The sequence below is a fragment of the Sorex fumeus genome, unplaced genomic scaffold (genome assembly GCF_029834395.1).
Source record: "Sorex fumeus unplaced genomic scaffold, SorFum_2.1 ptg000044l, whole genome shotgun sequence".
Taxonomy (NCBI): Eukaryota; Metazoa; Chordata; class Mammalia; order Eulipotyphla; family Soricidae; genus Sorex; species Sorex fumeus.
Window position 1 is genome coordinate 10824755 of NW_026606101.1, and position 27172 is coordinate 10851926.

Genomic DNA, 27172 nt, shown 5'->3' on the forward strand with positions numbered 1-27172 from the left:
TATGCATCAAACGGGAGCAAATGCCTTGGCTGTCAGTAACAGAAGATTCAACCTCTTACTCTTTCCAGCAATAAGGAAGAGAATATTGGTTCACATAAAGTTAAAGTTAGGGGACATTTAGGAAGACAATCAAATCTCTACTTTATGGGGGTAGGGGAAACTCCCACATTGTACTCAGAGGTCCTCGCCCCATTCCTGATCAGTCTTTCACTGGGATCACTGGGACACACCCAGGGGTGCTCGGGGGGCATCCAGGGTTTCACTTGGTAGTGCTCAGAGGGGTATGTGCTACTGGGGTTTGAACCTGGTCTCAATTTCTCTGGCTCCCAAGTCTTCATTTATAAATTGCCTTTTGTTCTTTTATGCGTACAAGTCATTTTACATTAAAAAAATGTTTTGTGGACCAGAGTGATAGTACAGCAGGTAGAGTACATGTCTTGCATGCGGCTAACCTGGGTTCAATCCCTGGCATCCCATATGGTCACCCAAGCACCACTAGAAGTGATTCCTTAGCACAGTTAGGAGTAACCCCTGAGCACTTCCAGATGTGGCCCCCAAACCAAATAAAATAAGGTAAAGTAAAATAAAATAAACTTTGCTATTGTGATTAAGGCCATATCCAGCTAGGCTTGGAGGCATCAAAGCTAGACCTGGCAGTGGTTAGAGGACCATGAAGAGCTCAGAATCAAACCACATGAAAGGCAAATTGAGCCACATCCATGATCTTATTAAGTAGCCCTGTCCTCCCATTATTCAAAGATTTGCTCGAGCGGGCACCAGTAACGCCTCACAACAAATTGTGAGTCTTGTTATTACTGTTTTTGGCATATCAAATTCGTCATTGGAGCTTGCCAGGCTTTGCTGTGCGGGCGAGATACTCTCAGTAGCTTGCCGGGCTCTCTGAGAGGGGCGGAGGAATGGAACCCGAGTTGGCCGCATGCAAGGCAAAAGCCTACCCACTGTGCTGTTGCTCTAGGCCATCTTAGTAAGTCTTTTGTTTATATGTAGCACAGTATTGACTAGATCCAAACTGTGGCTCTATTCTTTATTTAGTGTGAGAAACTCGTTGTTACTAAACCTCTCTTTCATTTTGAAATTTTAAGCTTTACTTTTTTTCCCTCTGTAACATGATTATAAAAATACTGTCTTAAGAGGTATAGTAAAGAACTAAGAATAGTGCCTGGCACATAGAAAATGCAAATAAGGTTTTTTTTTTCTGTGAGTTTTGGGCCTCACCTGATGGTGTTCAGAATTTACTTTTGGTGGTGCTTTGGGGACCATATGCTGGGGTTAAACCCAAGTCAGCTGTGTGCATGGCAAACACCCTACCCAATGGACTCTTAGGATCCATATATGCCTTATTTATTTTTACATTTTGGCCATTTCCTTCCTCTCCTTGTGACCACTATTACTCTGTTGTCAAATTGTTGCATTTTATTTGGAGTATTGTCATGCAGTTTTGTTCTGTTTCATGACTGTTTCTGGAGGAAAATTTCAGCACTTGATAAGCTTAAATTCTGCTTTCCCCCCTCAATTTTGGGGCCTTAATATTTATGGAACTATTATTATTTTTCTTGTGCTGATAGTCTCATTATGTCATTTTACAGATAAGGAAGCTAAATCCACCTCAGGGAAATTAACTTGCATAAGTCCATACAAAGCAAAGACAGTGAATAAACCAATAACTGAACTAAGGACTCTGGCTACCAGGCCAAGTCTTGTTCTACTCTGTACAAGTTCAGAGACATTGGCCTTGAGTGTTGCTACAATTTGAGTAACCTCTGAATCTGTGGTCTTTTTAACTCCAAGTCCATGGTCCTGTGCTGGTTACACACTAGGTGTTAGAGGTCAAAAGCTATGGGACCACCTCATTCTGTTCTCCATGGAGGCTATGAACACTTTGTGTTTCCAAGTATTCAGAAACAGACATCTTTCCTTTATATCAAGATGGTAAGTGCTTCCAAGGAAAGGTCTGTGATTTGACTTTGTAATCTTCATTGCATCCCAAACACTTGGTTTAACTGTTGGGGGCAGGAATTATAACCTATTACATGTGGGTGGAGCGATACCATAGCGGTAGGGCATTTGCCTTACAAGCGGCCAACATGACCGACCCGAGTTCGATTCCTCCTCCTCTCTCGGAGAGCCCGGCAAGCTACCGAGAGTATCTCGCCCTCACGGCAGAGCCTGGCAAACTACCCATGACGTATTCGATATGCCAAACACAGTAACAACAAGTCTCATGATGGAGACTGCTCGAGCAAATGGATGAACAACGGGAGGACCGTGACCATGACATGTGGTTTACTAGAGGTAGATCTCTGTAAATGGAACTAATAGATAACTCCAGCTGAAAGAAAATAAGGACAGGAGAGCAGGAAAAAGAATATCTGTCACAAACTAAACACGCACAACTCACTATGTGGAGAATTTTCACCACTCCCCAAATCAATCCCCAGAAGTCCTTTTCGGCATTGTCCATTTCCACATTTCAAAGCAGGAAATTAATGTTCAGAAATGTCAGGCAATTTATACTGTCTTCACAAGTAAATAAATAAATTAGATACTTTACTGGTAGAGTACTACATACAGCCTTTTAGAATCCAATGTGATAAACAGAGACATAAAGATGGGAAAATTTTTTTTTTTTTTTTGCTTTTTGGGTCACACCCAGCGATGCTCAGGGGTTATTCCTGGCTCTGCACTCAGGAATTACTCCTGGCAGTGCTTGGGGGACCATATGGGATTCCGGGGATCGAACCCAGGTCAGCCGTATGCAAGGCACATGCCCTACCTGCTGTGCTATCGCTCCGGCCCAAGATGGGAAGGAAGATTCTTAATGCTTTCCAGAGGGTAAACAATTTTCTCTTGAGCCAACAATGCTCGAGCAAATCGATGATCAAATAAACCACATACACTGAGAAAATATAAGGCATAGTTTTATTTGTTCTGTGATGGTGTGGAAAGCACACACTTCTCTCAGGCTAGGAAAAGAAAACGGAAATGGATTATGAGCATTCTAGCACAGAGGTAGGGCGTTTGCCTTGCACGCAGCCAACATGGCCGACCCGAGTTCGATTCCTCTGCCCCTCTCGGAGAGCCCGGCAAGCTACCGAGAGTCTCTTGCCCGCACGGCAGAGCCTGGCAAGCTACCCGTGACGTATTAGATATGCCAAACACAGTAACAACAAAGTCTCCAATGGAGACGTTACTGGGCCCGCTCGAGCAAATCGATGATCAACGGGAGGGCCTTTACCTTTACCTTTACCATCATGCTAATAGAGATCTATTGGACCAGAGAGATAGTTTAACGGATACTTTGCTCCATCCTTGCATATGGCCAACCCAGGTTTAATCCTCAGCACTGCAAATGGCCCCCTGAACATAGAGCCAGGAGTGACCTCTGAACACCACTGGGGGACCCCCTCCTCTTCCACCAAGAGACCCAGTGTTACCAAATCCAGGCAATCTTGTCCTGAGTATCCATACCCTCTACATAGTATCCATATCAGAGGGAAGAATGGAGATAATAAGATAATTACAGGACTGACATGGAGCAGGGAAAGGCCCAGGCCTGAAAGATGCTTAGTAGCTGTGCCAACTGTAATGGTCCCCTACACAAACGAGGTCCTAATCTCTGTGATTTGTGTTACCCTACTTAGAAAAGGGTCTCTGCAGATGGAGTTATGATGTTGAGATAGGAGATCTCATGCTGATGGGCTCTAAGCATTTGCACTCACCATTGTCATTATAGAACAGGCAGGCACCATGTGACACCCCCCGCCCTACTCCCACACTCAAAGGGGAGCAGGCAGGGTGACGGTGAAGAGAGACTAGAGACACAGAAGCAGGGTGCCAGCCACCTTCTCTTCTCCAGGAGAATCAAGGAAGCCAGGAGTGGATCGTCCCCTCCAACTTCGGAGGGAATGTGGCGCTGCACAGCTACATTTTGATCCAGTAAATCTGAGTTCAGACTTTAAAGAGAACATTTCTCACAGTGGGAGGCTGGCAGCCATTTACTTTGTGGTAATTTGTGATAAGAGCCACAGGAAATGACCTTGAGAGCTTGTTTGGAGGTTCTAAGCAGGGGAACACAGTGACTTACATACCTTCAATGGTCTAGTCCATCTCTATCCAGGGTTGGCTGTCCTCTTGACGGAGTCACAGTTTTGGGAGGGACTCACATAGAGCAGTGAGGGAGAATGGGGACACATGCCTCACTAGCCAGATCAGTCAAATCAACCCTGATGATCAATGGTGTGACAGATGTTGCAGTCAAATGGCCCTCTCATCCATCCACAGGAAATGAATACATTTCCCCTGTGTGGCAACCCAAATTTCAGTTTCGATAGTTGTCACCTCCTTTTTTTTTTCTGGCACATTCAAGGATTTCTCAGAATATCCTAATATATGTTGAGTGTCTACTCAGCAGTGAACCATGACAAAGTTTTATGCAATAGCTAATCTCTTGATCACTTGACATCCCGTTACTCATCTATTTGCTCGAGTGGGCGCCAGTAACGTCTCCATTCGTCCCTGTCGCATGCTAGTGTAGCCCAGTGGCGTCTGCTCGTTCTAAGAACAAGAAGAGCCTCAAACCGATCATTCAGGGTCTTGATGAAGTCTGACCATCTAGTATGTGGGCGGCCACGCAATCTTTTGATGTCCCGTGGAATCCAGTCGGTAATGGCTCTAGTCCAGCGGTCGTCTCCAAATCTCATTACGTGTACAGCCATCTGATTTTCGATGCCTTGGCAAACGAGACAGCATCCCTGATTCTTGACCGTTGACAGAGATCTGAACTCCAGATTCTTTATCTCATTTGAGTGGAGCATGATACTCCAAGTATAGCTCTTTCGATTTCTCTTTGGGAGACCCGAAGAGTGTTCTCATCCTGTTTTCATAGGGCCCACGTCTCTGAGGCGTATGTTAATACAGGAAGAACAGTGGAATTGAAGAGATGTGCCCGGAGCTGGAGGTTCTTCATCCTCTTAGCTATTTCTTCGACGTTCTTGAAGGCATTCCAAGCCGCTCTCTTCCTCCTGCGCAACTCAGGTGCCAGGTCATTCATCATGTTGACTTCTCAACCTAGGTACACATAACTGTTGCATTCAGAGATGTTCATTTCGTTGAGAGTGAATGAAACGTCAGGAATGAGATCGTTTCTCATAAAACATTCATGAGATTCAGCTGTAGTCCGACCTTTCCACACTCACAGTTGAGATTGGCCAGCATTTGTGCCGCTTGACTAATGTTTGGTGTTATTAGATGTCATCAGCGAAGTGGAGGTGGTGTAGTTGCCGACCACCTATCTTCACTCCAATTCCTTCCCATTCCAGTTGTCGCATTGACATTCTCGAGGGTGGCACTGAAGAGTTTCAGTGAAATGGTATCACTTTGCCAAACCCCTCTCTTGACATGAATGATCACTTCCTTGTAGAATGGTGAGATCCTGGTAGTGAATCCATGATATAGCTCATGGAGGATCCTGATGTATTGAGTTTGAATGCCCTGTTTGGCTAGGGCTTTGATAATCACTTCAGTCTCAACAGAATCAAAGGCCTTCTTTAAATCAATGAATGTTAACAGAGCGGCATCTTGAACTTCTGAGAAACCTCAATGAGCTTGGTTATCGTGCGGATATGGTGCTATATGGTGCAATAGCTAATGGATTCTCATAATCCTTCTAGGTAGGTCCTAATTTATTCCTATTTTATTTTTATTTTTTGGTCATTGGCTTTACCTGGCAATGCTCAGAGGCTACTCCTTGTTTTGTGCTGAGGGGTTTATTTTAGTGGGTCTCAGTTGATTATGAGGTGCAGGGGATCAGCCCTCAAAGCATGCCCTCCAACCCACTGAGTTCTCTCTCTGGCCCTAATTTATTCATCTTTTATAGATGACCAAAATAAGTGTCAGAAGCAAAATGGGTAGGATTACACTTCCGATAGGTGATGAACCTAGTATTCTAATTCAAGTCTGCTCAAATCTAAGAGATTCTTGGTCTTTGTTTTTTGGCCATACCTGGTGGTGCTGGGGTGCCCATATGGGATGCCAGGGATCAAATAAGGGTTGGCTGCATGCAAGGCAAGGATCTTATCCCCTGTGCTTTCTCTTTAGCCCAGGCACCCACAGTAGCTAACATCTGCTCTCTACTCCCATAAGCACTTTGGGTTGGATCAGGGTTTTAATGCTCATGTGATCTGATGGCATTTCAGAACATTTATCTGAGAAATATTTATTACTTTATAAACATTTTGTTATTAATATTTTGTAAAATTTGACTTTTATAAATAATTTTATGGGCCCCTTGAGGTGCAGGGAGGTTCAACCAGGCCAGTAATTCAGTGTGAGATCCTGGGGATGCCATGCTGATCCAGTGCAGGAGTTTTACCCTTCAGGTTGGTGGTGCTGTGGGTGGGGGTGAGGTACAGTGTGTGTCTCCAGGACCAGACCTGCCAGGGCTGGGGGACCACGTGGTTCCTGGACTCCAGTCTGGATCCACTGCATGAAAGACATATGCTTTAACTTACCTCTTGACCACTGAGAGATCAAGGATCCTGGGCAGAAGAAAACCAAACCTCAAGGAATTGAGCTGCCACGGAAGTCTTAATTTTTCAGCCAAGAGAAGCAAATAACCATTCCAGAGCACAGAAAGCTCAAGTTAAAAGGCTGTCAGAGGTGCTGGAGAAATAGCACAGGGGTAGAGCATTTACCTTGCTCACTGGCGGATCAAGATGCCATCTCCAGCATCCCATATGGTCTATTGAGCAATTGCCATTTTGTTCAAAGTCAAGAGGTTCTTTTGTTTTTGTTTGGTTTTTAGGTCACACCCAGCAATACTTTGGGCTTACTCCTGACTCTGTGCTCAGGAATCACTCCTGGTGGACTCTGGGGACCATATGGGATCCTGTGAATAGAACCAGGGTTTGTTGAGTGCTTGTGAATAGAACAAGCACCTTACCCTCTATTTTATTGCTCAGACCCCAGGCTCTTCATTTTATAGACAAGGAAACTGTATCTGATGATGAGAAGGGTCTCTCCCTGCCCCACCACCATTTTACAGAAGGTGGAAGCAGGCAAGCTGGAATTAAACCTGCATCTCATTTAAAATTCAGGGGTCATTCTATTGCTTATCACATTGCACAAAGCCATGTGTGTTTCTCGGGCTGCTAAACAAAATCTGAAAACTTGCACGATGCCAAAAAAAGGATCCCAAACTGTTCCAAAACTGTAGTGCCCCTGAGTCTTAGTTCTCTCATGGGATATTCTACAGGGCTGAAGCCCTAAGAATGTCTAAGAAATGAGGAAGGGAAAGTGCCTACGTTGAGATGGCCCAAAGAGACCATAACTGTTTGACATCTTAAATGACTTGGAATAGCAAAAATCTTATTAATTCCTAGAATAAAAGAGTTTGTAGAAATCTTAGGAGTGGCAACGTGGGACAAATAAATGAAAGTACCTTACACAAACATCAGGGAATTGGGGAGGGAAACTCAATTTCGTTAATAATGGTAAAGGCTGAGCGTTCATCCTTACATACAGCCACTCAATGTAGAGTCCCTTGCTGGTTCCTGCCTTCCTGCTTAATAAGGTAGCCTGGAAATTACTTTAAAGCGCTCCCCAACGGCTTATTACACAATATATACTCAATAATTGCTGTTACTGAAACACCAACTGCTAAGAGACCGTGACACCCAGCCACTGTCCTTATGACACGTTGATCTCCGCCTCTGAGACTATATATCCCAAGATGCTCTTTGCCCGGGTTCCGGAGCCCACTGCATTCTGGGGCTTGTAGTCCGGAAGCGAGTGACTGCTCGCCCAGCGCGCAGGCGCAGCGACGCGGATTCCCGGAAGAACCGGCAGAATCGCCCAGGATGACCGGGTGGTGGTGGCTGCTGCTGCTGTGGCGGCGCTGACAGGACACGCGCTCTATGCCTTTCCGGCTGCTCGCCCCGCTCGGCCTTCTGTGCGCGCTCTTGCCCCTGCACCATGGTGCGCCGGGCCCGGACGGCACCGCGCCCGACCCCGCCCACTACAGGTGAAGGGGGCCAGGCTCCCAGCCCCTCCAGGGTTGGGGAACGGGGCGCTCAGACCCAGACCCTCCCCGTCCCCTCGCCCCAGAGCCCCCACCCGACCCGCTCGGATCCCGCCACCGGGCTCGCGGCAGAAACCAGGGGCTGATTCCCACTCTCCTCCGCCCTCTGTCTCGCCCCTTCCCCTGCGTGGTTTCCCCTTTATGCCCCCCTGCCTTATTTCTCCTACCCCGCACCAGGGAGCGTGTCAAGGCCATGTTCTACCACGCCTACGACAGCTACCTGGAGAATGCCTTTCCCTACGACGAGCTGCGACCTCTCACCTGTGACGGGCATGACACCTGGGGCAGGTAGTGCGAGCGGAGGAGCAAGGGGGCGGTCGGGGTCTGGCTGGCTGGTCCTAGTTGGGCGGGTCTGGTATGGCTGTTGGCGTCCAGGTCTCAACACCTGATCCGGAATAGCTCCAAGCCAGGGCGAGGGCGCATTGCTCTGCACCCCATACGCCCCCAGCGCAAGCACACACACACACACACACACACATCACAGCGCAGCACACGCACTCAACTTCCCCACTCCAATTCAGGCTCCGAGCCAGGGCGAAGGCGCATTGCTCTGCACCCCCCCACCCCCCCAGCGCTCTCACACACAAACACACACATACACACACACACACACACACACACATCACAGAGCAGCACACGCACTCAACTTCCCCACTCCGATTCAGGCCAGCACCGCCAGGATCCACTGCTGGAAAATTGGATCCCACCGTGGAGAAAACCTTGGGTATCCACCAAGAGGTGGATGGACCTCTGCGCTCTGGCCACAGCAGTAACAGGCACCAGCTGTGGGGACCCGCGCAGATCACTGGAGTCCTGTGATATCCATGGCTCTGAGGAGTTAGGAAACCCAACTCTTTCGTGTTTTTTATTTTAAAAACTTTTTTGGGGGGTGGGGTGCACACCCAGTGATACTCAGATCTTAACTCCTGGTGGGCTTGGGGAACCATATGGGTGCTGGGGAATCTAACCAGGGTGGGCCAGGTGCAGGCAAACTCCCCACTGTACTGTCTCTCGGGTCTCCAGCCTTTTGTGGTCTCAGTAGGTAAACTAACTGGCCATGGAGGGAACAAAACTCTCGACCATAAAGGTACAGAACCTTTGTGGTTAGTGTAATGAAACACGCCACCCCCTCTCTCTTCATATCACAGACTGTTTCCTGAGATGTTGGCGCCCAGAGCTGCCTCCCTAGCTCCTCGCCTTCCACAGCACTCTTACAAGTCCTCATATCTCCCAGGAACCCTTTTCTCATTCTCTGATACTGTCACTTCCTGCCTCTCTACTTGTTTGTCTTTCTCACTTGCACTAGAATATAAAGCCTGTGAGAAGTGGAATTCTCAGTCTTATTCCTTGCTGAGTGAAGAAGCATTGCTTTTAGCGAAGCTGACATTGATCACTGTGATGCTAAGCATTTCACTTGTGTCATTGCTTTTAATTCTCTTTAACACTCGTAGGAGTGAGGTGCTGTTATCTCTGTTCTACAGATGAGCATGCTAAGGACAGGAGAAATTCAACATTCGTACCTTTTTTCCCTAACCTGTTGAAAGCAATGCAAGCAAATGGCAGTTCAAGCAGTACAAAATCGTTCAAGTAACTAGCTCCCTTACCCTCGAATTCAGCCACTCTTTATTGTCTGTCTTGTAGTCAGTATATTCAGTTTACACCTTTATGAGGGTGTATATGGATACATCTTTTAAAATGAACCTTTGGGGCTGGAGCAATAGCACAGCGGGTAGGGTGTTTGCCTTGCACGCGGCTGACCCAGGTTTGATTCCCAGTGTCCCATATGGTCCCCTGGGCATCGCCGGGTGTGACCCCAAAAGCAAAAAAAAAAAAAAGAACCTTTTATTTTTATTTATTTACTTTTTTTTTTTTTTGTTTTTTGGGTCACACCTGGTGATGTTCAGGGGTTACTCCTGGCTTTGCACTCAGGAATTACTCCTGGCAGTGCTCAGGGGACCATATGGGATGCTGTGAATCAAACCCGGGTCGGCCGTGTACAAGGCAAACGCCTTACCCGTTGTGCTATCACTCCAGCCCCGAACCTTTTACTTTTAAAAAAATTCTTTAGTTTGGTTTTGGAGCCACATCCAGAGATACTCAGGGTTTACTCCTAGCTCTGCACTCAGGAATTACTCCTGTCAATGCTTGGGGGACCATTTGGCATTGAACTCAGGTCGGCCATGTGCAAGGCAAGTCCCCACTTGCTGTACTATCTCGCCAGCCCATAAAATGAACTTTTTGAAGGCCCAACTGACATACAAGAAAATATTCCATTTGGAATGTATAGTAAACCACTGTCACAATGGAAAATTTAGAGTGCTCGAAAAGGCATGGAACATTTCTAGCACCCTAAAAAGGTTCCTTTTTTCCCTTTATAGGTAATTCCTGCACCAGCATTGGCCTGAACAACTGCTCACCTGCTCTCTGCCTTCATGTCTCTTTTTAAAAATGCACCCGGATGCGCACTACACTCTGACTTGTGCCTTGTCATTTCCACTCTACAGTATAATTTGAATGTCCTAACATTGATAGGACTTATCATTGATAAATCTTTTGACAATTTAGTTTTACGTTGTTTTAAAATACTGCAGTTTAGTTCATCTTTCAACAACTGGAGCACGTTTGCTTGCTTGCTTTTTTTTCTTTTCTTCCTTTCTTTTTTCATTTTTGCTTTTTGCTTTTCTGAACAACACAGCTGTGAGGATTTTCAAATCACAAAGCTCCATGAACTGAGATAAATTCCGCCATATGAAAAAATCTGTGCCCTTAGCAGTCTTTTACTGTCTCCCTATGGCAGAGGATTCCAGAGTTGAGATGATGTCTTCACCTATTGTAGAGCTAGTCTTTGGAGTCCAGTCCATTCTCCCAGGTGCATTGGTGGGTCAGAGGTGCCTGGCCAGTTTCATGGTGGTGTCTTTATTTCTGGCCATGGGATGAGCAGAGGGACAGGGGCTGAAGCTATAGTACAGCGGGAAGGATGTTTGTTTTGTACGCAGTGGACCCAGGTTTGATCCCTGGCACCCCCATATGGTCCCCTGAGCACTGCCAAGGGTAATTTTTTTTTCTTTCTGGGTCACGCCTGGCGATGCACAGGGGTTACCCTTGGCTCTTGCACTCAGAAATTACTCCTGGCGATGCTTGGGGGACCATATGGGATGCTGGGAATTGAACCCGGGCTGGCTGCATGCAAGGCAAACACTCTATATGCTGTGCTATCGCTCCAGCCCGAGGGGTAATTCTTGATTGCAGAGCCAGGAGTAACCCTTGAGCATCGCTAGATATGATCCAAAAACAAAACAAAACAAAACAAAAAAAAAAACAAAACAAAACAAAAAAGAAGTTTTGGGACAATCTGGTCTGGGGCAATCAATATCTGCTATTTGATTTTCTTACTAAGCAACTGATATTTCTGTCCTTTACAGTTTTTCTCTGACTCTAATTGATGCTCTGGACACCTTGCTGGTAAGTGTCTTGTCTGTTCCTTTTCTCCTTATCATAATATATCCAGCATCCTTACTCTTTGGAAATTTTACTGTGGACTGAGACATTAATTTCACACCTAGACTTTTTTGTTTAGTTATTGTGCCACATTCAGCTTACTTCTCTATTTCCTCTCATAAATCATTCCTGGAGGTCTTGAGGGACCATGTGAGGTGCAGGGGATTGAACCCAGGTTGACCATGTGCAAGGCAGATGCCCTGCAAACTGTTTTTTCTCTCCAACCCCTAGACTTTTTTCCCCCTTTTCTTTTCTCCTTTCCTTCCTTCCTTTTTGTTTTGATTTTTTAGGGCCACACCTGGCAGTGCTCAGGACTTACTCCTGGCTCTGTGCTCAGGGAATCATATGGATGCCAGGAATTGGATCCAGGTTGGCTGCTTGCAAGGCAAACACCCTATTCGATGTACTATCACTCCATCTTTCTTATCTTTTCTTCTTTTGTGATGCTGGGGATCAAACCCAGAGCATCACACATGCAAGGCATGTATTCTATCATTGAACCACATCTCTTCCCTCAAAACTTTAAATTTTCATTCACAATTTGAGTCATCAGGTCCAATAAGGAAAATGATGACTTCTATAGGAAATATTTTTAGAGAACTTATATGAACATGTAACTATAATAGGTATAGATGGTTCTATCAGGAACACTGAGGCTTTGATACCCTCCTTGCTCTTGCTTTTGGAAACTTACCTCATAATGTACATGTCAGGGATTAAAAATAGTAACAGTCTGATATGTGCAGGATTTGTGCTAAGCATACATACATACACACACACACAGACACACACACGTGTATATATATATATATATATATATATATATATATAAACACTCTTGTTTAATCCTTCCAGCAGTTCATAAGTCCTTTGCTTCCTATGCTGAAAAATCTGATTCTTAAAAAGATAAAATGACTTGATCAGAGTAAGCAAGTTATTAAATGGTAGAGAGAGTCCTCCTGTTGTTCATCGATTAGCTCGAGCAGGCCCAGTAACGTCTCTATCATGAAACTTGTTGTTACTATGTTTGGCATATCGAATACGTCACGGGTAGCTTGCCAGGCTCTGCCGTGTGGGCGAGATACTCTCGGTAGCTTGCCGGGCTCTCCGAGAGGGGCAAAGGACTCGAACTCGGGTCGGCCATGTTGGCCGCTTGTAAGGCAAATGCCCTACCGCTGTGCTATCACTCCCTGTTAATCATCCTGTTAATCGTCGATTGCCTCGAGCAGGCCCCAGTAACGTCTCTTTCATCCTAGCCCTGAGATTATATTCACGGCTCTTTAGGAGAATGAGACCCATCATTGTTACTGGTATTTGGCATATTTGGTACGCCACGGGGAGTTTGCCAGACTCTGCCCTGTGGGCAGGCTACATTCGATAGCCTGCAAGTATGTCCAAAGTAGGAATGAGATAATAAGATGTCATAAAAAAAAAAAAAAAGCTCTGATAAGATGTCTGCGGCCGCGTGGTTCCGGGATCTGGATTTTATAGTCTCTGAGTCTTGGCCGCTGATGGGATTACACGGCGCCAGGGGGCCAGGTGGTGGGTGTGACCCCCGCCTGCTGGAATTTGGAGGATCTTCCATCCAGATCACTCCCTAGCACCCTAAAAATGGTAGAACTTGGAATTCAATTCTGTATGACTCTGAGCCTTAATATCATCCTTATAAAGACAATAGGGAAGATTTAACAACTTTCTATTTATTTACCATTTTGGTTCTCTGTTGTCTCTTTTCATTTTTATATATTGTTAGTAATTTTGTTTGTTTGATTTTGGGGTCAACACCCAGTGGTACTCAAGGTTTACTCCTGGGTCAGTGCTCAAGGAACACTGTGCAGTGTCAGGGATCAAACCAGGGCCTGTCAGGAAAGTGCCTTCACCCATGTACTACTCTCTTAGTTGTTAATATGTACATGATTGTGATCAGTGCTATAGAGATAATTTAGATTGTTTGCTTAATGTTAGTTTGTAGATACTTGTTCATCAAATATTTATTGAGAGTCAGTTGTCAGCTGTATACCAAACATAGTTTTAAGTCCTGGAGAGATAATAAGTGAGTTTATTAAAGCATTTTAAAAAAATCATTACTATTTTTACTTTGGGCTTTTGGGGGACTATACCCTGTTGTGCTCTTGGGCTACTCCTGGTGAATTGTTTCTGGTGGTGCTCAGAGGATCATGCAGTGCCAGGGATTATACATGGGGCTCCTTGCATGCAAGACATGAGCTCCAGTTTTTGAGCCATTTCCTTGGTCCTGGGGTAAGTGAGTTTAAAAAGACATGACCCCTGTTTTCTCGGAGTTTGTGGTTTTAGTGAGGAATGCAAAAAAAAATCAGAATAAATGAGTACAGATTAAGTTCTGCATTCTGTAGAAAATAAACAGGTTCTGTGAGTGGACTGAGGAGGTCACTCGTAAGGGAGTGATATGACACTTAAATTGGGGGATTGGAAGTAGAAGCCAGTGGTGCTGAGGGAAGAGTGCTGGGTGGGGTGTGTGGGTGGGGGAGTGTTCCAGGCAGAGGGGAGCAGCCTGTGCAGAGGATTAATGGCGGGGCAGAGCATGGCAAAAGTGTAAAATAAAGCAAGTTCATTATGTCTGGTTTATGAAAAAGGAAAAAAGAAGACGCAAAAGGGAAACTGGAGGGATAAGTTGAGGCCCAGAGGCTGCCAGGCCTTGTTCACTAGATTAAGGATTTTGATCATGGTTTTTGGGAATAGTTAAAAAACACTGAAATATCTAAAATAGAGGGCAGGAATGATGTGCTTTCTGCTCTGAGATCACTGGCTGCTGCAGTGTGGGGTAAGATTCATGTGCTCATGCAACAAACATCTGTTGAGTAATTGCTTCCTGGGCTGCTCTTCACTCCCTGGGGAAACACAGGAGAGAATAGGGCCCTTGACAGCAGGGCTCTCTTCAGGAGAGAAAGAGATACTCTGAGATTTGTGTGGCTAAATTTATTGGAGGTTTTCTTGTTTGTTTGTTTGTTTGTTTTTAAGGAAGAATAGATTCATTTGAGTTGGCAGAAAGAATGATTCCCTAGAGAAGGTACTAATTGATCACTGGTTGAAATCAACCATAGTGTGTATGAGGCGGAGAGTAGGTAAGATAGAGAAGGGACCAGTATGACAGTAATAGCTGGAAATGATCACACTGGACAAGAATTGAGTGTTGAAAGTAGGTAAAGGGATATATCTGATAACCTTTCAGTATCTGTTTTGCAAACCACAACCCAAAATTGGGGAGGGGGGGAGAGAGGGATCAAACCAGGGCCTGCCAAAAGGAGGGAAGGGAGAGGAAGGGAAGGGAGAGGGAGGGGGAGGGGAGGAGAAGGGGGAGAGAAGAAAAGCCAGGCTGGGGGTAGGGTGGGGGGGTGATAAGAGGGAAAGTGGGGGCACTGTACAGGGAAACGTGTATACTGGTGTAGGGATGGCTGTTGGAACACTGTATGACTGAAACCTAATCATGAACAGCTTTGTAAGTGTCTATTTCACAATGATTCGATAAAAAAAATCTTTAAATCTTTAGAGAGAGAGAGAGAGAGAGCATCAATTGAGGGTAGGTTCTACTGGGAGATGGGAAGACACTATGACTTCTGGCAGAGGGAACCGCATGTTTGAAGGCAGGAAATCCTGGAGTAGTGGGTTGTGTTTTAGTGTAGTAGATAAAGATAGGTAAATAAATAGTGAGAACCTTGCTGTCTGCCATGTCCTCCTTTGCTTCCAGATTTTGGGGAATGTCTCAGAATTCCAAAGAGTAGTTGAAGTGCTCCAAGACAACGTGGACTTTGATATTGATGTGAATGCTTCTGTGTTTGAAACCAACATCCGAGGTAAGGGCTGCCTTAGAAAATTTTTGGAAGAAAACTGTGGAGGTTTTTTTTGGTCTATCAGCCAGGAGTTAAGAAATGATATCTAAAGGGCTGAGCCGGCAGTTGTCCCAAATATTGACTGAGCTCTCTTCTCATAAAGAAGTCTCAAGGAGAGAGGTGAGAGGTCTTATGACCTTACCTCAATTTCAGACATATAATTGAGCAGATTATAGAGAAAAGACTGGGAAGAAATATGCCAGAACTACTTACCTTTATAACATGTATTTGGTACTAGGTATACAGCCATGAATAAGAAAGATGTGCACCCACCTTCTTGGAGCATATTGGCTAGGAGACCTTCCCAGTGGAACTTTCTGCCATGAGAGAGACGTTTTATAGGGGCTGGAGACATAGTACAGCGGGTAAGGCGCTTGCCTTGCATGCACCTAACCTAGGTTCGATTGTTGGCCCCACATATGGTCCCTCATATCCGCCAAAAGTGATCCCTGAGCTCAGAGCCAGGAGTAAGCCCAGAGCAACGCTGGGTATGACCCAAAAACAAACAAAAATAATTGTTTTATATTTATGATTTTGGTACAGCAGCTATTAGTTCCATTTAGCTATTGATCATTGAAATGTGTATACTGCAATTAAAGGACTGAACTTTTTATTTCATTTAATTATAGTGAGTTTAAATTTAAATAGTGACTAAATGGTTTAAAGTTAAATAGGTTTAAAATGTGATTAATGATTACTGTAGTATAGCAAGTTTGCAAGCCTTGATGCACATAAAACCACTTAGATCCCTTTAAAATGTTAAATATTTGGTTCCTCTCTAAACCTAGTGAATTGGCTTATCTGGGCTGCATCCTAGAATCAGTATTTTTAGTAGGTTTCCAATGATTCTGGTGAAACTGCTACAACCCTATGTGCAGTGAGCCTCTATCGAGACCACAAGTCAGTTACCAGCTGTCCCATCTAGTTGTCTTTTATCCTTATTTTGCTCATCTTTATTTTGTATGTTTTTCTGTAATAGAAAACTGTAATGGTACAGTGGTATGATGCTTGTCTTGCATGCAGCTGACTTGGGTTCAGTCCTTTTAGAAGAACATCGTGGTATCAAGTCCTAGTTTAAGAATCAAACCTTAGTTTGAGACCAAGCTTACTGCTGGGTTGAAACTTCTGAGCCCAATTGACTATCTGTCAATTAATATGGACCCTTCACCTTTATTTCTTATATAAATATACTACTTTCCTGCTCAGCTGTGTGAGAGGCAAACACCTTACCCCCCGTACTCTCTTTCTGGATGACTGATCTAGAAATTATGCATGACATCTAAATATATCACGGGAAATTCACAAGTTTAATTTGACAAAGTCTAAAGTTTCTAAAAACTTTAATTTTCCTTCTGAACAATATAAAATCTGACTATGGTTTTCCCTAACTGTGTGCTGTAGTTATGAAATTTAGTTCTCTTTTGATTTATATGTTATGGTTGTCTTAGATTTATTCAAGTTTTTTGCTTGTTTCTGTTTGTTTTGGGGCCACACCCAGTAGTGCTCAGGGCTTACTTCTGGCTCAACGCTCAGGGGTCCCTCCTAGCAGTGCTCGGGGGACCATATGGCACGCCAGGGATTGAGCCCGAGTCAGCCGCATGCCAGGCAAGCTTTCTACTGACTGTACTATCCTTCTGGCCCCTATATTTTTTTCAAATTTACCGTATTTCTTCTTATGTGGCAGACCGTGGATCTGTGATTCCTTTCCCTGTCTCCAAAGTACTTCCTTTAGAAGGACCTTCAGTGCAGCTGTGCTCTTGGGAAATTTTCTCAGCTTCTGTTTGTAGAAAACTGTCTTTATCTCACTGAGTTTGACAAAAAGTAATCTTGTCAGAGCCAGGGAGATAGCTCAAAGGGCTGGAGTACTCCATGGTCCCCACTAAAGAGTGGCACCCCTATTTACTGTTTTGGTTTTTTTTTTTTTTTTTTGCGGGGAGGTGGGGAGAGTAGGTACACCCAGCAGTACTCAGGGGTTACTCCTGGCTTAGCGTTCAGGGATCACTCCTGGTGGTGCTCAGGGGACCATATGAGGTTCCAGGGATGGAACCCAGGTCAGCTGCATGCAAGGCAAATGCCCTATGCACTGTACTATCTCTCCAACACCCCTCATTTTCTATTTTGTGTTGGTAATATGTATGTATGTATATACATATATATTTTTTTTCACTCTAATTGTTCCTTTCTTTTGGTGAGGGGTGGGGAGGTGTCAGACATAGGGGCGTGGGGGGGACATTCCCTGATTCTCAGCAGCCATGCCTGGGGGGTTCAGTGCCACTGCCTGAGGACCCCAAGGGTGATCAGGACCTCCACAGCTAACCTGGCCAAACTGGGAACTGTGTGATGATGCCAGATTGAAACAGGCTCATGGCATGGATGCTGACCCTGGTACTATTTCCCCAGCCCCTGCTATCTCCTGTTAAACAGTTTTTTATTCTAAAAAATAAATTCAGGTACATTAAATTAAATTCTTCAGGGGTCAGAGTGACAGGCCAGGGGGGAGGGTGCGGACACATGCTTGGCCCCCAGCACCCCATATGGTTCCTTGAGCCCGCCAGGAGTGATTCCTGGGTGAAAAAGCCAGGAGTAACTAAGATGCCCTGAATTTAAAAAGAAATTTAACTGTGTTCTCTTAACCTTTTTCCTCTTCCCATTTTGCCCTCTTTTCTTTTATAGAATTTCAGTCAGTTGTACATTACATCTTTTTATTGTATCTGCCAAGTCTCTTCTGTATTTTATTTAAGTTTATCTTGTCACTTTATGTTGTGCTGAAAAAAAATTTTTTTAAGTGTAAAAATATTTTGTTGAAAGGGGTTGGAGTGATAATACAGAGGGTTGGGTACTTGCCTTACACACAGCTGACCCGAGTTCAGTACCCAGCATCTCATATGATCAGTCCCCCAAGCTTACCACAAATGATCCTTAAGCAAAGAACCAGGGTTAAGTCTTGAGAACTGCCGGGTGTGGCCCCCCTAAAAAAACCAAAAGGAAAGGGCTTTAGGGAGCTGAAGTGATAGTACAGCAGGTAGGGGGTTTGCCTTGCAAGTGACCGAACCAGATTAGATCCCAGTATCCCATATGGTCCCTTGAGCACTGCCAGGAGTAATTCCTGTGTGTAGAGCCAGTAGTAACCCCTGAGCATTGCCGGATGTGACCCCAAAACCACACCAAGACAAAATAGGAAGGGCTTTAGAGCCAGAAGACCTGGCCCTGCCACTGATGAGAGCCTCAGTGTCTAAGAGGGCACTGTGGTAGCCTGGCGCTGGGTCTGCCGCAGGGCTGGAAAACTCGTGATGGCCCTCGCTTCTGTAAACCCCCAAGCAGGGGGAGTGTTTCAAGCTCAACACTGTACCAGTGTGAGGCTCAGGGACCCTCCTTTCCCCTGAAGACCCTAGCCCCTTCCCATCGATCCATCCGACCAGGGGTTCAGGTAGGATTTGCTCACGAGAGATTCCCCCCTGAGCCTGACTCTCCTCTCTGTGTGCGCTCCTCCAGTGGTGGGGGGACTGCTGTCGGCTCACCTGCTCTCAAAGAAGGCGGGTGTGGAGGTGGAGGCCGGTTGGCCCTGCTCGGGACCGCTCCTGAGGATGGCTGAGGAGGCGGCCCGGAAACTTCTGCCAGGTAATGCCCGCACGAGTGGGGGAGGGAGACATTCGGGAGGTTCCACCTCTCTTACTGGGGAGAGGGATGCCAGCACTCAATTCATTCCTGACGTCTCTCCCCCAGACACTTGGCATCCTTACTGCCATGCGCCCAGGAGGAGATCAAAAGAGCCTGGTACATCTTGAGGGTTTGCCTGGGCACTGGCCCTGAAGGGATGAGCTGATAATCTTGTTTGTGGCAGTGAAGGGCAAAAGGGGAAAGGTGGGACGTGCAGCTGAAGGCCAGGTTGGTGGGTAGACGGCCTCAGCCCTGTTCAAGCTTGAGTCCTTTCGCACACCCCCAGGGCTGCTGGGTTGAAAGAGTTCCGAGAACAGGAGCCTTTCTCCTGAGGTCGTAGGCTCAGCACTGCCGGCCACTGGCTGGACCGAGCCACGCTTCTCCTTGCTGGTCCCTGCATACCAAACGGAAATCTTCTTTCTTGCCTCTCCGCCACTGAGGGCTAAACTGAAGATGAAGCCAGGAAGGAGAAAGTGCTTGGGGAGCCTCAAGCATCGCTGAAGTGAGAGAGACTTGTTTGGAAGCTGTGTTCAGGGCTGGAGGCCAAGCTTGGGGTGTTTGTCTGATGTTGGGGGGGGGGAAGAGGGCAGCATCAGCTGGACACTGTGTTCTCTTTGGGGTGTGGTGGAAGCCCTCAGGGCTGTTTCCACATTAGCTTGCTGTGGTCAGCTCCACCCCCCACCCCCCGCACCCATTCCTCCCTCCACCCAATCCCCAGGCCTCCCAAAGCTCCCTCTCTCTTTGCCTCTCTTTGGGGCCCGAGCCTCAGTGCAGGAGCAATCTGGCGTCACAGCAAGTGGCCTGTGTTTCTCCTCACAACTTGTGCGGTTCATTCCCACAGGAGCTGCCTGCTGCCCCCCACCTTTTTCTCTTTCTTTCTTTTTTTTCTTTTTGGTAGTATTGGGGATCAAACCTAGGCCCTCATTCAGACAAAGCATGTGCTCTACTGCCGGGTCATTTTGTGTCATTTAAGGAACTTGCATCTTAAGACACATGCATGTTTTTAAAAAGTTCCCACTGGAGCAATCACCCACATCTCGACCGTTCTGGTCAAGAAATCAGATTTTGTCACGTCCCTCCTTTATAAAGCTGCCTGGCTTTCTTGAAACAGTCCCTCACAGCCTTTTCAGTTGGGAATTATATTCTCCCTACTTGCCACTCGTGACTGCCACATAACAAGTTTGTCATCTCCAGCAACGTATCTAGGCCTCTGCCGTTGTCTGTTTTTGCTTGGGGGTCCATACTTGACTGGCCATGGTCTGGAGCTCATCTGGTTTGCTGCTTGGGGTCGCTTCTTGCAGCGTTTAAAGGTACCTTGCAGGGCACGGGACTAAACCCCGGTCTCCTTCCTGCAAAGCCTGTGCTTCTGCCCTTCGATCCATCTCCCCGGCCTGGAAGTCTTGGCAGCTTTGTCCACAGTTTGCTGCCACACATGGGTCTCCCTGGGATTGTTAGACTTTAGGCTGGGAGGAAATCTCTGCCTCCAACTGGTTGTTGAGTTCCGTGCCTAAACTTAGCAGGCACTGAGGGGCAGAGGGTGGGGTGTGGGGCGCTGCCCTTGGCGGGGTAAAGGAAGTGGGTGCCTGACAGCTGCTTCTAGCCCAGCTCTCTTTGGCGCTCTCTGTGCCCTTTGAGGCACTTCTTTCCAGGCCTGACTTTTCCTACTGTAAATTGGAAAACATGAGCAGTTTAGTGGCTCACCTCCTTTTTTATATCATTGGTGCTGTAGGTTTTTTCCCTCTTTATTTTTTGGTCACACCCAGCGGTGTTCAAGACTGCCTACTCCTGCACTGGCTCAGTGATCACTCCCAGTGGTGCTCTAGGCACCTTGCAGTATCCAAAAGCAAACCCAGGCCCCCTGCATGCAAAGCATGCGCACTGCCCAGTGAGCTGTCTCTTTGACCTGTGTTGTCGTTGGCAATAATTTAACCCCTTGAAGCACCAAATTTGGGATTGACTCCCAGGGGAGCCCAGGGACTGGTGAGGCCTGCAGATGACCTGGGTCACCACAGTGTTGTGGAAACTGTATGAGTGGGGCCGGGATATAGCTCAGCAGTAGAGCACTTGCTTTGCCTGTGTGGGGCCCTAATTTCAACCCCATGTACCACTAAAATGCTTTAGTTCATCTATGTCATTAAAAGTAAATAAAACCATGGGGCTGGAGCGATAACGCAGTGGGTAGGGCGTTTGCCTTGCATGCGGCTGACCCGCGTTCGATTCCCAGAATCCCATATGGTCCCCCAAGTACCGCCAGGAGTAATTCCTAAGTGCATGAGCCAGGAGTAACCCCTGTGCAATGCTGGGTGTGACCCAAAAAGAAAGAAAAGAAAACCAAAGGAAAAAAAAAAGAAAAATACCAGATCTTGAGTGGCTTCAAATGGGGCCTGCGCTTCAGTGGCCACCAGCACCTCCCCACATTGGCTTAAAGCCACCTGCTTCAGACAGTCACCTGCCTGCTTCCCTCGCCCCGACAGAGTGCAGAGAATCAGATGAGCTGCTGCAGTGAGAGTGTGTGTGGTGGGTGGGCGTGGGAGTGCGCTCAGCGCCAGTCCCCAGCGCTCATGCAGAGCAGCGTGTAATACAAGCCCCTCTCTTGTTGGGACATGGTCTCTGCTCTGGCTGAGCCTCTAGCAGACACTCAGGAGATAAGGCCTTAGCTGTCTCCTGGCTTAGGCCTCCCCGCCTCCCCGCCTCCCCATCTGGAGTCCTCATTTTTTTTTTATTAGTGAAACACCATGAGGTACAGTTGTAGACTTACAAGTTGTTGTGCTTGGGTTTCAGTTATACAATGATCGAGTACCCATCCCACCACCAGTGCCCATTCTCCACCCCCACCAATCCCAGTATCCCTCCAACCCCCCCTCCCCCATCCTCCCCTGCCTCTGTGGCAGGGCACTCCCTTTTGTTCTATCTCTCCTTTTGGGTGCTGTGGTCTGCAGAAGAGACATTGGGTGGCAATCATGTTCTGTCTATAGACTACTTTCAGCATGCATCTCCCATCCTGGGCGGATCTTCCCAGCACCCTTTATTTGGTGCTCCTTTCTCTGTCTGAGCTGCCTTTGCCCCTAGAGTGTGCGGCTGGCCTCTAAGCCATGGAGTGAACAACCTGGTATTTATCACAGCTGTTCTTGGGTGTTAGTCTCTTATTTTGTTACTTTATGTTACCCAGATGAATGCAATCTTTCGATGTCTGTCCCTCTCTTTCTGTGGAGTCCTCATTTTGCCCTGGTGCAGCCTTTCAGACTCCCACTGGTATGCCGTACGGAACAGTGAACCTGCTTCATGGTGTGAACCCGGGCGAAACCCCCGTCACCTGTACTGCCGGGATCGGAACCTTCATTGTGGAATTTGCCACCCTCAGCAGCCTCACCGGCGACCCCGTGTTTGAAGACGTAGCCAGAGTGGCGCTGACACGCCTCTGGGAGAGCCGGTCGGACATCGGGCTGGTAAGGTGACTGCCACCCTTCCGGCCACCGTGGCCCCTGTCCATGGGGCTCAGTGCCCAGTAGCATGCTGCAGCCCTGCCAAGGGAAGCTCATGGTGACCTCCGGAATGGCGTAGGACGTCGGCACTGGATGCTGAAAGGAAATCAAGCCTCTAAATCAGGTTTTTGGCTCAGAGAGCAGGAGAGAATATTCTCTGGCAGGCAGAGGGGCTTTCTTAAGCTTTGACACGTTGAATATCTCTAATCCCTAGGAGTAGATCTTATGCCTTTGTGCCCCCAACTTACTCAACACCCCAAGATTAGCAGTCTATCTGGGACCTCTTTTTTTTTTTTTTTAAAGAGTTGGTTTCTTCTTCTTCTGATAATGCCTGTTCTGAGATCTTGTCCATGAAAAAAGTGATTTTTGACCAATTAAGTTCGGGAAACACTTCAAGGATTGTCCTTTTTGTTGGTGGCGGTGGCAAGAGGGGAAGATTATAATGAACACAAATAGGTTAAAGGTTAATGAAATTCTATGATAAATCTCTCTAATTTTGCTTAACTGACTATTTCCCAAATCTGTTTGACCCCAGAGCTTCCCTTTCCTCTTTAGTACCTGTTGACCCATGGAAATTTCACACTTCAGATAACCTTTCAGGGTGTTTTCAGTTCCTAAACTGGATAATCCAAGGAAACTAATTGTAGTTGTGCCAGAGCTGTCCAGGAAATAGCACCAGATTTAGTCAGAACTGGGTTTGAGTTCCTTGGCCTTGTTACCTCAAAACTGTGTGACCCTGGGCAAATTACTCAAACTTTCTGGTCCTCAGTGACTTCGGTGGTAACGTTGATGTATTGATACCTCCAGGGCAAGTCATCATGATCATGATTTACAGAGACTGCGTTATCCCAAGTGATTCAGATGGAGGCCCAAGTTAGGCAAAGTCCGGTTCTAAGTTTGGAAAGGGAAACTTGGGTGAGGAATCCTTGACAGTCCCTTCAGCCTGTAATCTGGCCAAACCCAGCAGCTTCTTCTCCAGACTAGAGCTGCAGAGGACAGTGTGAGTGCCTTACCCGGACCCCCCCACACCTGGCCTGTCTCCTACCACAGTCAATCACAGCTCTGCTTTGGGCCTTAATGAGTGTGGAAGCCTCGTTGGCTGGCTCTCAGCTGGGTGAGGGGCACTCACTGCTCCCCCGACAGACTTCCTTGTCAAAGAGATGCTAATGGGGCCTGTGGAGAAACACCCCCATCCCTGCCTGTGAGTGGGATGACCTTGAGCCACCCAGCAGGCTCCAGTGCCATTTCCCAAGGTGGTGCCTGCCTGGGGCCTCCTCACCCTGTATGGGTGCCTTCCTCCGCCACCTCCCATGACCCCTCCTCTGCCCTTGTTTCCGGGGACTTACCTTCCACACTGACCATTAGAATCATCCTTGCTTGAGGGGCTGCTGCTGGGAGGTGTGGTTGGGGGTCAGGGTTCCTGATGCAGAACAGCAAGCTATTTCTTTGACGTGGTATATTTCATGAAGTCACCAGCTTCACCAAGGGGCTCAGTTAGATAAGAAACACAGCTCTTCAGTTTAATCTTTAAAAAATTCTTTAGTTGTTTTCGTTTTGGGGGGCCATACCAGGTGAGCTCAGGGCTTACTCCTGACTCTGTGCTCAGGGATCACTCCTGGCAGTCTCAGGGGACCATATGGGATAGCCAGGGATCGAACCTGGGTCAGCCACCTGTAAGTCAAGTGCCCTACCTGCAGTACTCTCTCCAGTCCCTGAATTTATTTCTTGGGGCTCAAGAGATAGCTCAACAAGCTGAGCATACGCTTGCCTGCAGGAGCTCCAGTTTTAATCCCCACCACCACGTGGACCTCTACACCCCCCACCCACAACTTTCTGCCCTTCCTCCCCAGTGCTACTGAGAGTGTCTCTGAGTGCTGAGCCAGGAGTAGCCCCTGAGGACTGAAGGTGTGGCCTAAAAGTTTCATAATCAGCCCCCCCCTCCCCGTCTGTAAAGTCACACAGATTACAAAATAGTTCACAGTGGCATTTGTGCCGTCTCCCCTGATCCCTGTCACTGCCTTCTTAGAGCCTCTCCTATCTTGGGGGTCTTTCCCAGGTTGATTTGTTCAAGTACGGAAGGTGTGTCTTGTATCTTTAGCTGCTGGATCACGTGCAGCGTGCTGAGACGTCCCAACAACTGTGGGCACAGCAAGCTCTCATCTTCCCACTCACATTTTCTCCTGGCAGGGCGTTCCAAACACATTCCAGTCATTGTTTTGCTTCATTTTCCGAGTGTGTGTAATCAAGACTTCACAGAGGTCTTAAGAGATACAGCCTCAATGTACAGATTTGCAGGAAAGCTGGCAGTGATCCAGCCTCATGCCTCCACGCTCTGTCCTGACAGCCTGTCTGCCTTCCAAGAAGCGCTGGGGTGCCGGCCTGGCATCTCACTAAGCCATCAGGAGTGTGGAGGGAGCCTCATTTGGCGCAGGGCCTTTCCCTGGGATCATGTATCTTTCCTGCAGGTCGGCAACCACATCGACGTGCTCACTGGCAACTGGGTGGCCCAGGACGCAGGCATCGGGGCTGGCGTGGACTCCTATTTTGAGTACCTGGTGAAGGGAGCGATCTTGCTTCAGGATAAGACACTCATGGCCATGTTTCTAGGTAAAAAGGGAGGGGCAAGGGGGTCTTCCCCATGATTTTCCTGATGGAAATCCTCACTGATAACCACTTATCATTTTTCCCAGGTACCACAAGGTCAATTCTGAATATCTGAGTCTTATACCGAGAGCCTCAGTGGGCTAACACTGCCCATTTGACCCCAGTCACACTTCTTCATGCCTTCCTTTTTTTTTAAGATATACATTTATTTATTTATTTATTTATTTATTTATTTATTGCTATTTTGGGTCACACCCAGCGATGCACAGGGGTTACACCTGGCTCATGTACTCAAGAACTATTCCTGGCGGTGCTCAGAGGACCATATGGGATGCTGGGAATCAAACCCAGATTAGTTGCGTGCAAGGCAAACGCCCTACCTGCTGTGCTATCACTCTAGCCCCTCTTCATGCCTTCTTGCAAGGGAAGCTGAACCGTGCTGCAATTCTCTGCGTGCTGCATTTTCTAGATTTTTTTTCCCTTGCTCCACCATTGCACATGCACTTGCCTTTTTGTCTTGAATACTAAATTTTTTCCTGTGTCCGAATTCTATCTACCTTTCAAGACCTATTCTATGATTTTGTGTGTTGTTGTCCTCCGCCCCTCTCGGAGAGCCCCACAAGCTACCAAGAGTATCTCGTCTGCACGGCAAAGCCTGGCAAGCTCCCCGTGACGTATTCGATATGCCAAACACAGTAACGAGTCTCACAATGGAGACGTTACTGGACCCACTCGAGCAAATTGAAGAACAACAGGAGGACAGTGACAGTGACAGTTGTCACGGGGCCATACCCATTGGTGCCAGTGCCTGGGGGCTACTCCTAACATGCTTCCTGGCAGTGCTGAGAATCAGATCTGGGCCTCTGCGCACACCCAGCCCTTTGAACAGCCTCTGTGTAAGCCTTCCCCTTCTGTCTTCCCATCAGCTCTGATGCTCACTGATTGTTCTGCCAATGGAATGCAGCCTCATGCCTTATTCAGCTGTTTCCCACAGTGCTTTGTGTATGTGGGTGGCAGATTAATGCTTGTTGTATAAAAACATTTCCCCTCAGCCTTAGACATTAGCAATAATAATACTGAGGAATTCTTGGGTACTACTACTAATTATTATGATGACCACGTCTTTATTTATTAGATATTAAGCACTGGATATGTTAAGTGCCATGCTGAATATGGACCATTATATTTAATCTCTGTTACACACTGTTTAGGCTATCTTGTTTATTTGTATGTGTACTTGATACTTTATGCAAATTTATTATGCACCCTCTAGTATTGGGAATTCTTCAGTGAATTTAACAAAATCCTGGCCCTCATGGATTTGCAATCTGAAGGGTGGGGAGGTGAGATATAATTTCATTCTGGTTTCCTGAGAGCCAAACTCATTTCTGTCCCTCACTGCCTGGCACCTCGTAGGTGCTCAGTGCCCATCACTGAGTGAGTGAGTGAGTGAGTGAGTGAGTGAGTGAGTGAGTAGATGAGGTAACAATCTGATGGGGCATATACCTGTACTGTCCTCATTAACTGTTATTGAGGCCGAATCTTAAGATGGAAAAACTTGGGGTGGAAGAGATGTCTTAAGGGCTAGAGGGCGGATGTACCTTTCCTGTGGGAGGCCTGGATTTGATCCACAGCACTGTAGGGTTCACCAAGAAACGCTGGGTGTGACTCATGAGCACAGAGCTGGGAGTAACTTCTGAGCACTGCTAGGGGATGTAAACCCATGCCCTTTTCTTTTTCTTTCTTTCTTTTTTTTAAAGGTAAAGGTAAAGGTAAAGACCCTCCCGTTGATCGTCGATTTGCTCGAGCGGGCCCAGTAACGTCTCCATTGGAGACTTTGTTGTTACTGTGTCTGGCATATCGAATACTCTCGGTAGCTTGCCGGGCTCTCTGAGAGGGGTGGAGGAATCGAACTCGGGTCGGCCATGTTGGCCGCGTGTAAGGCGAACGCCCTACCGCTGTGCTAT

At 46.9% G+C, this 27172-nt stretch overlaps 1 protein-coding gene across 2 annotated transcripts in view; it reads left to right on the forward strand.

The window, feature by feature from the left end:
• Positions 1-7840: 7840 nt before the first annotated feature.
• The window catches only part of EDEM2 (ER degradation enhancing alpha-mannosidase like protein 2), a 34381-nt gene continuing 15049 nt past the window's right edge, over positions 7841-27172 (forward strand). Inside the window, exons 1-7 of one of the 2 annotated variants that reach the window (XM_056121543.1) lie at positions 7841-8041; positions 8276-8386; positions 11521-11560; positions 15321-15426; positions 18955-19080; positions 22354-22565; positions 25067-25208. In XM_056121543.1, the coding sequence (XP_055977518.1) occupies positions 7935-8041; positions 8276-8386; positions 11521-11560; positions 15321-15426; positions 18955-19080; positions 22354-22565; positions 25067-25208 (844 nt within the window). In that variant the 5' untranslated portion in view covers positions 7841-7934. Of the gene's footprint in view, positions 8042-8275; positions 8387-11520; positions 11561-15320; positions 15427-15700; positions 15828-18954; positions 19081-22353; positions 22566-25066; positions 25209-27172 lie in introns of those variants that run through there. The other variant, XM_056121545.1, reaches the window with a different exon arrangement.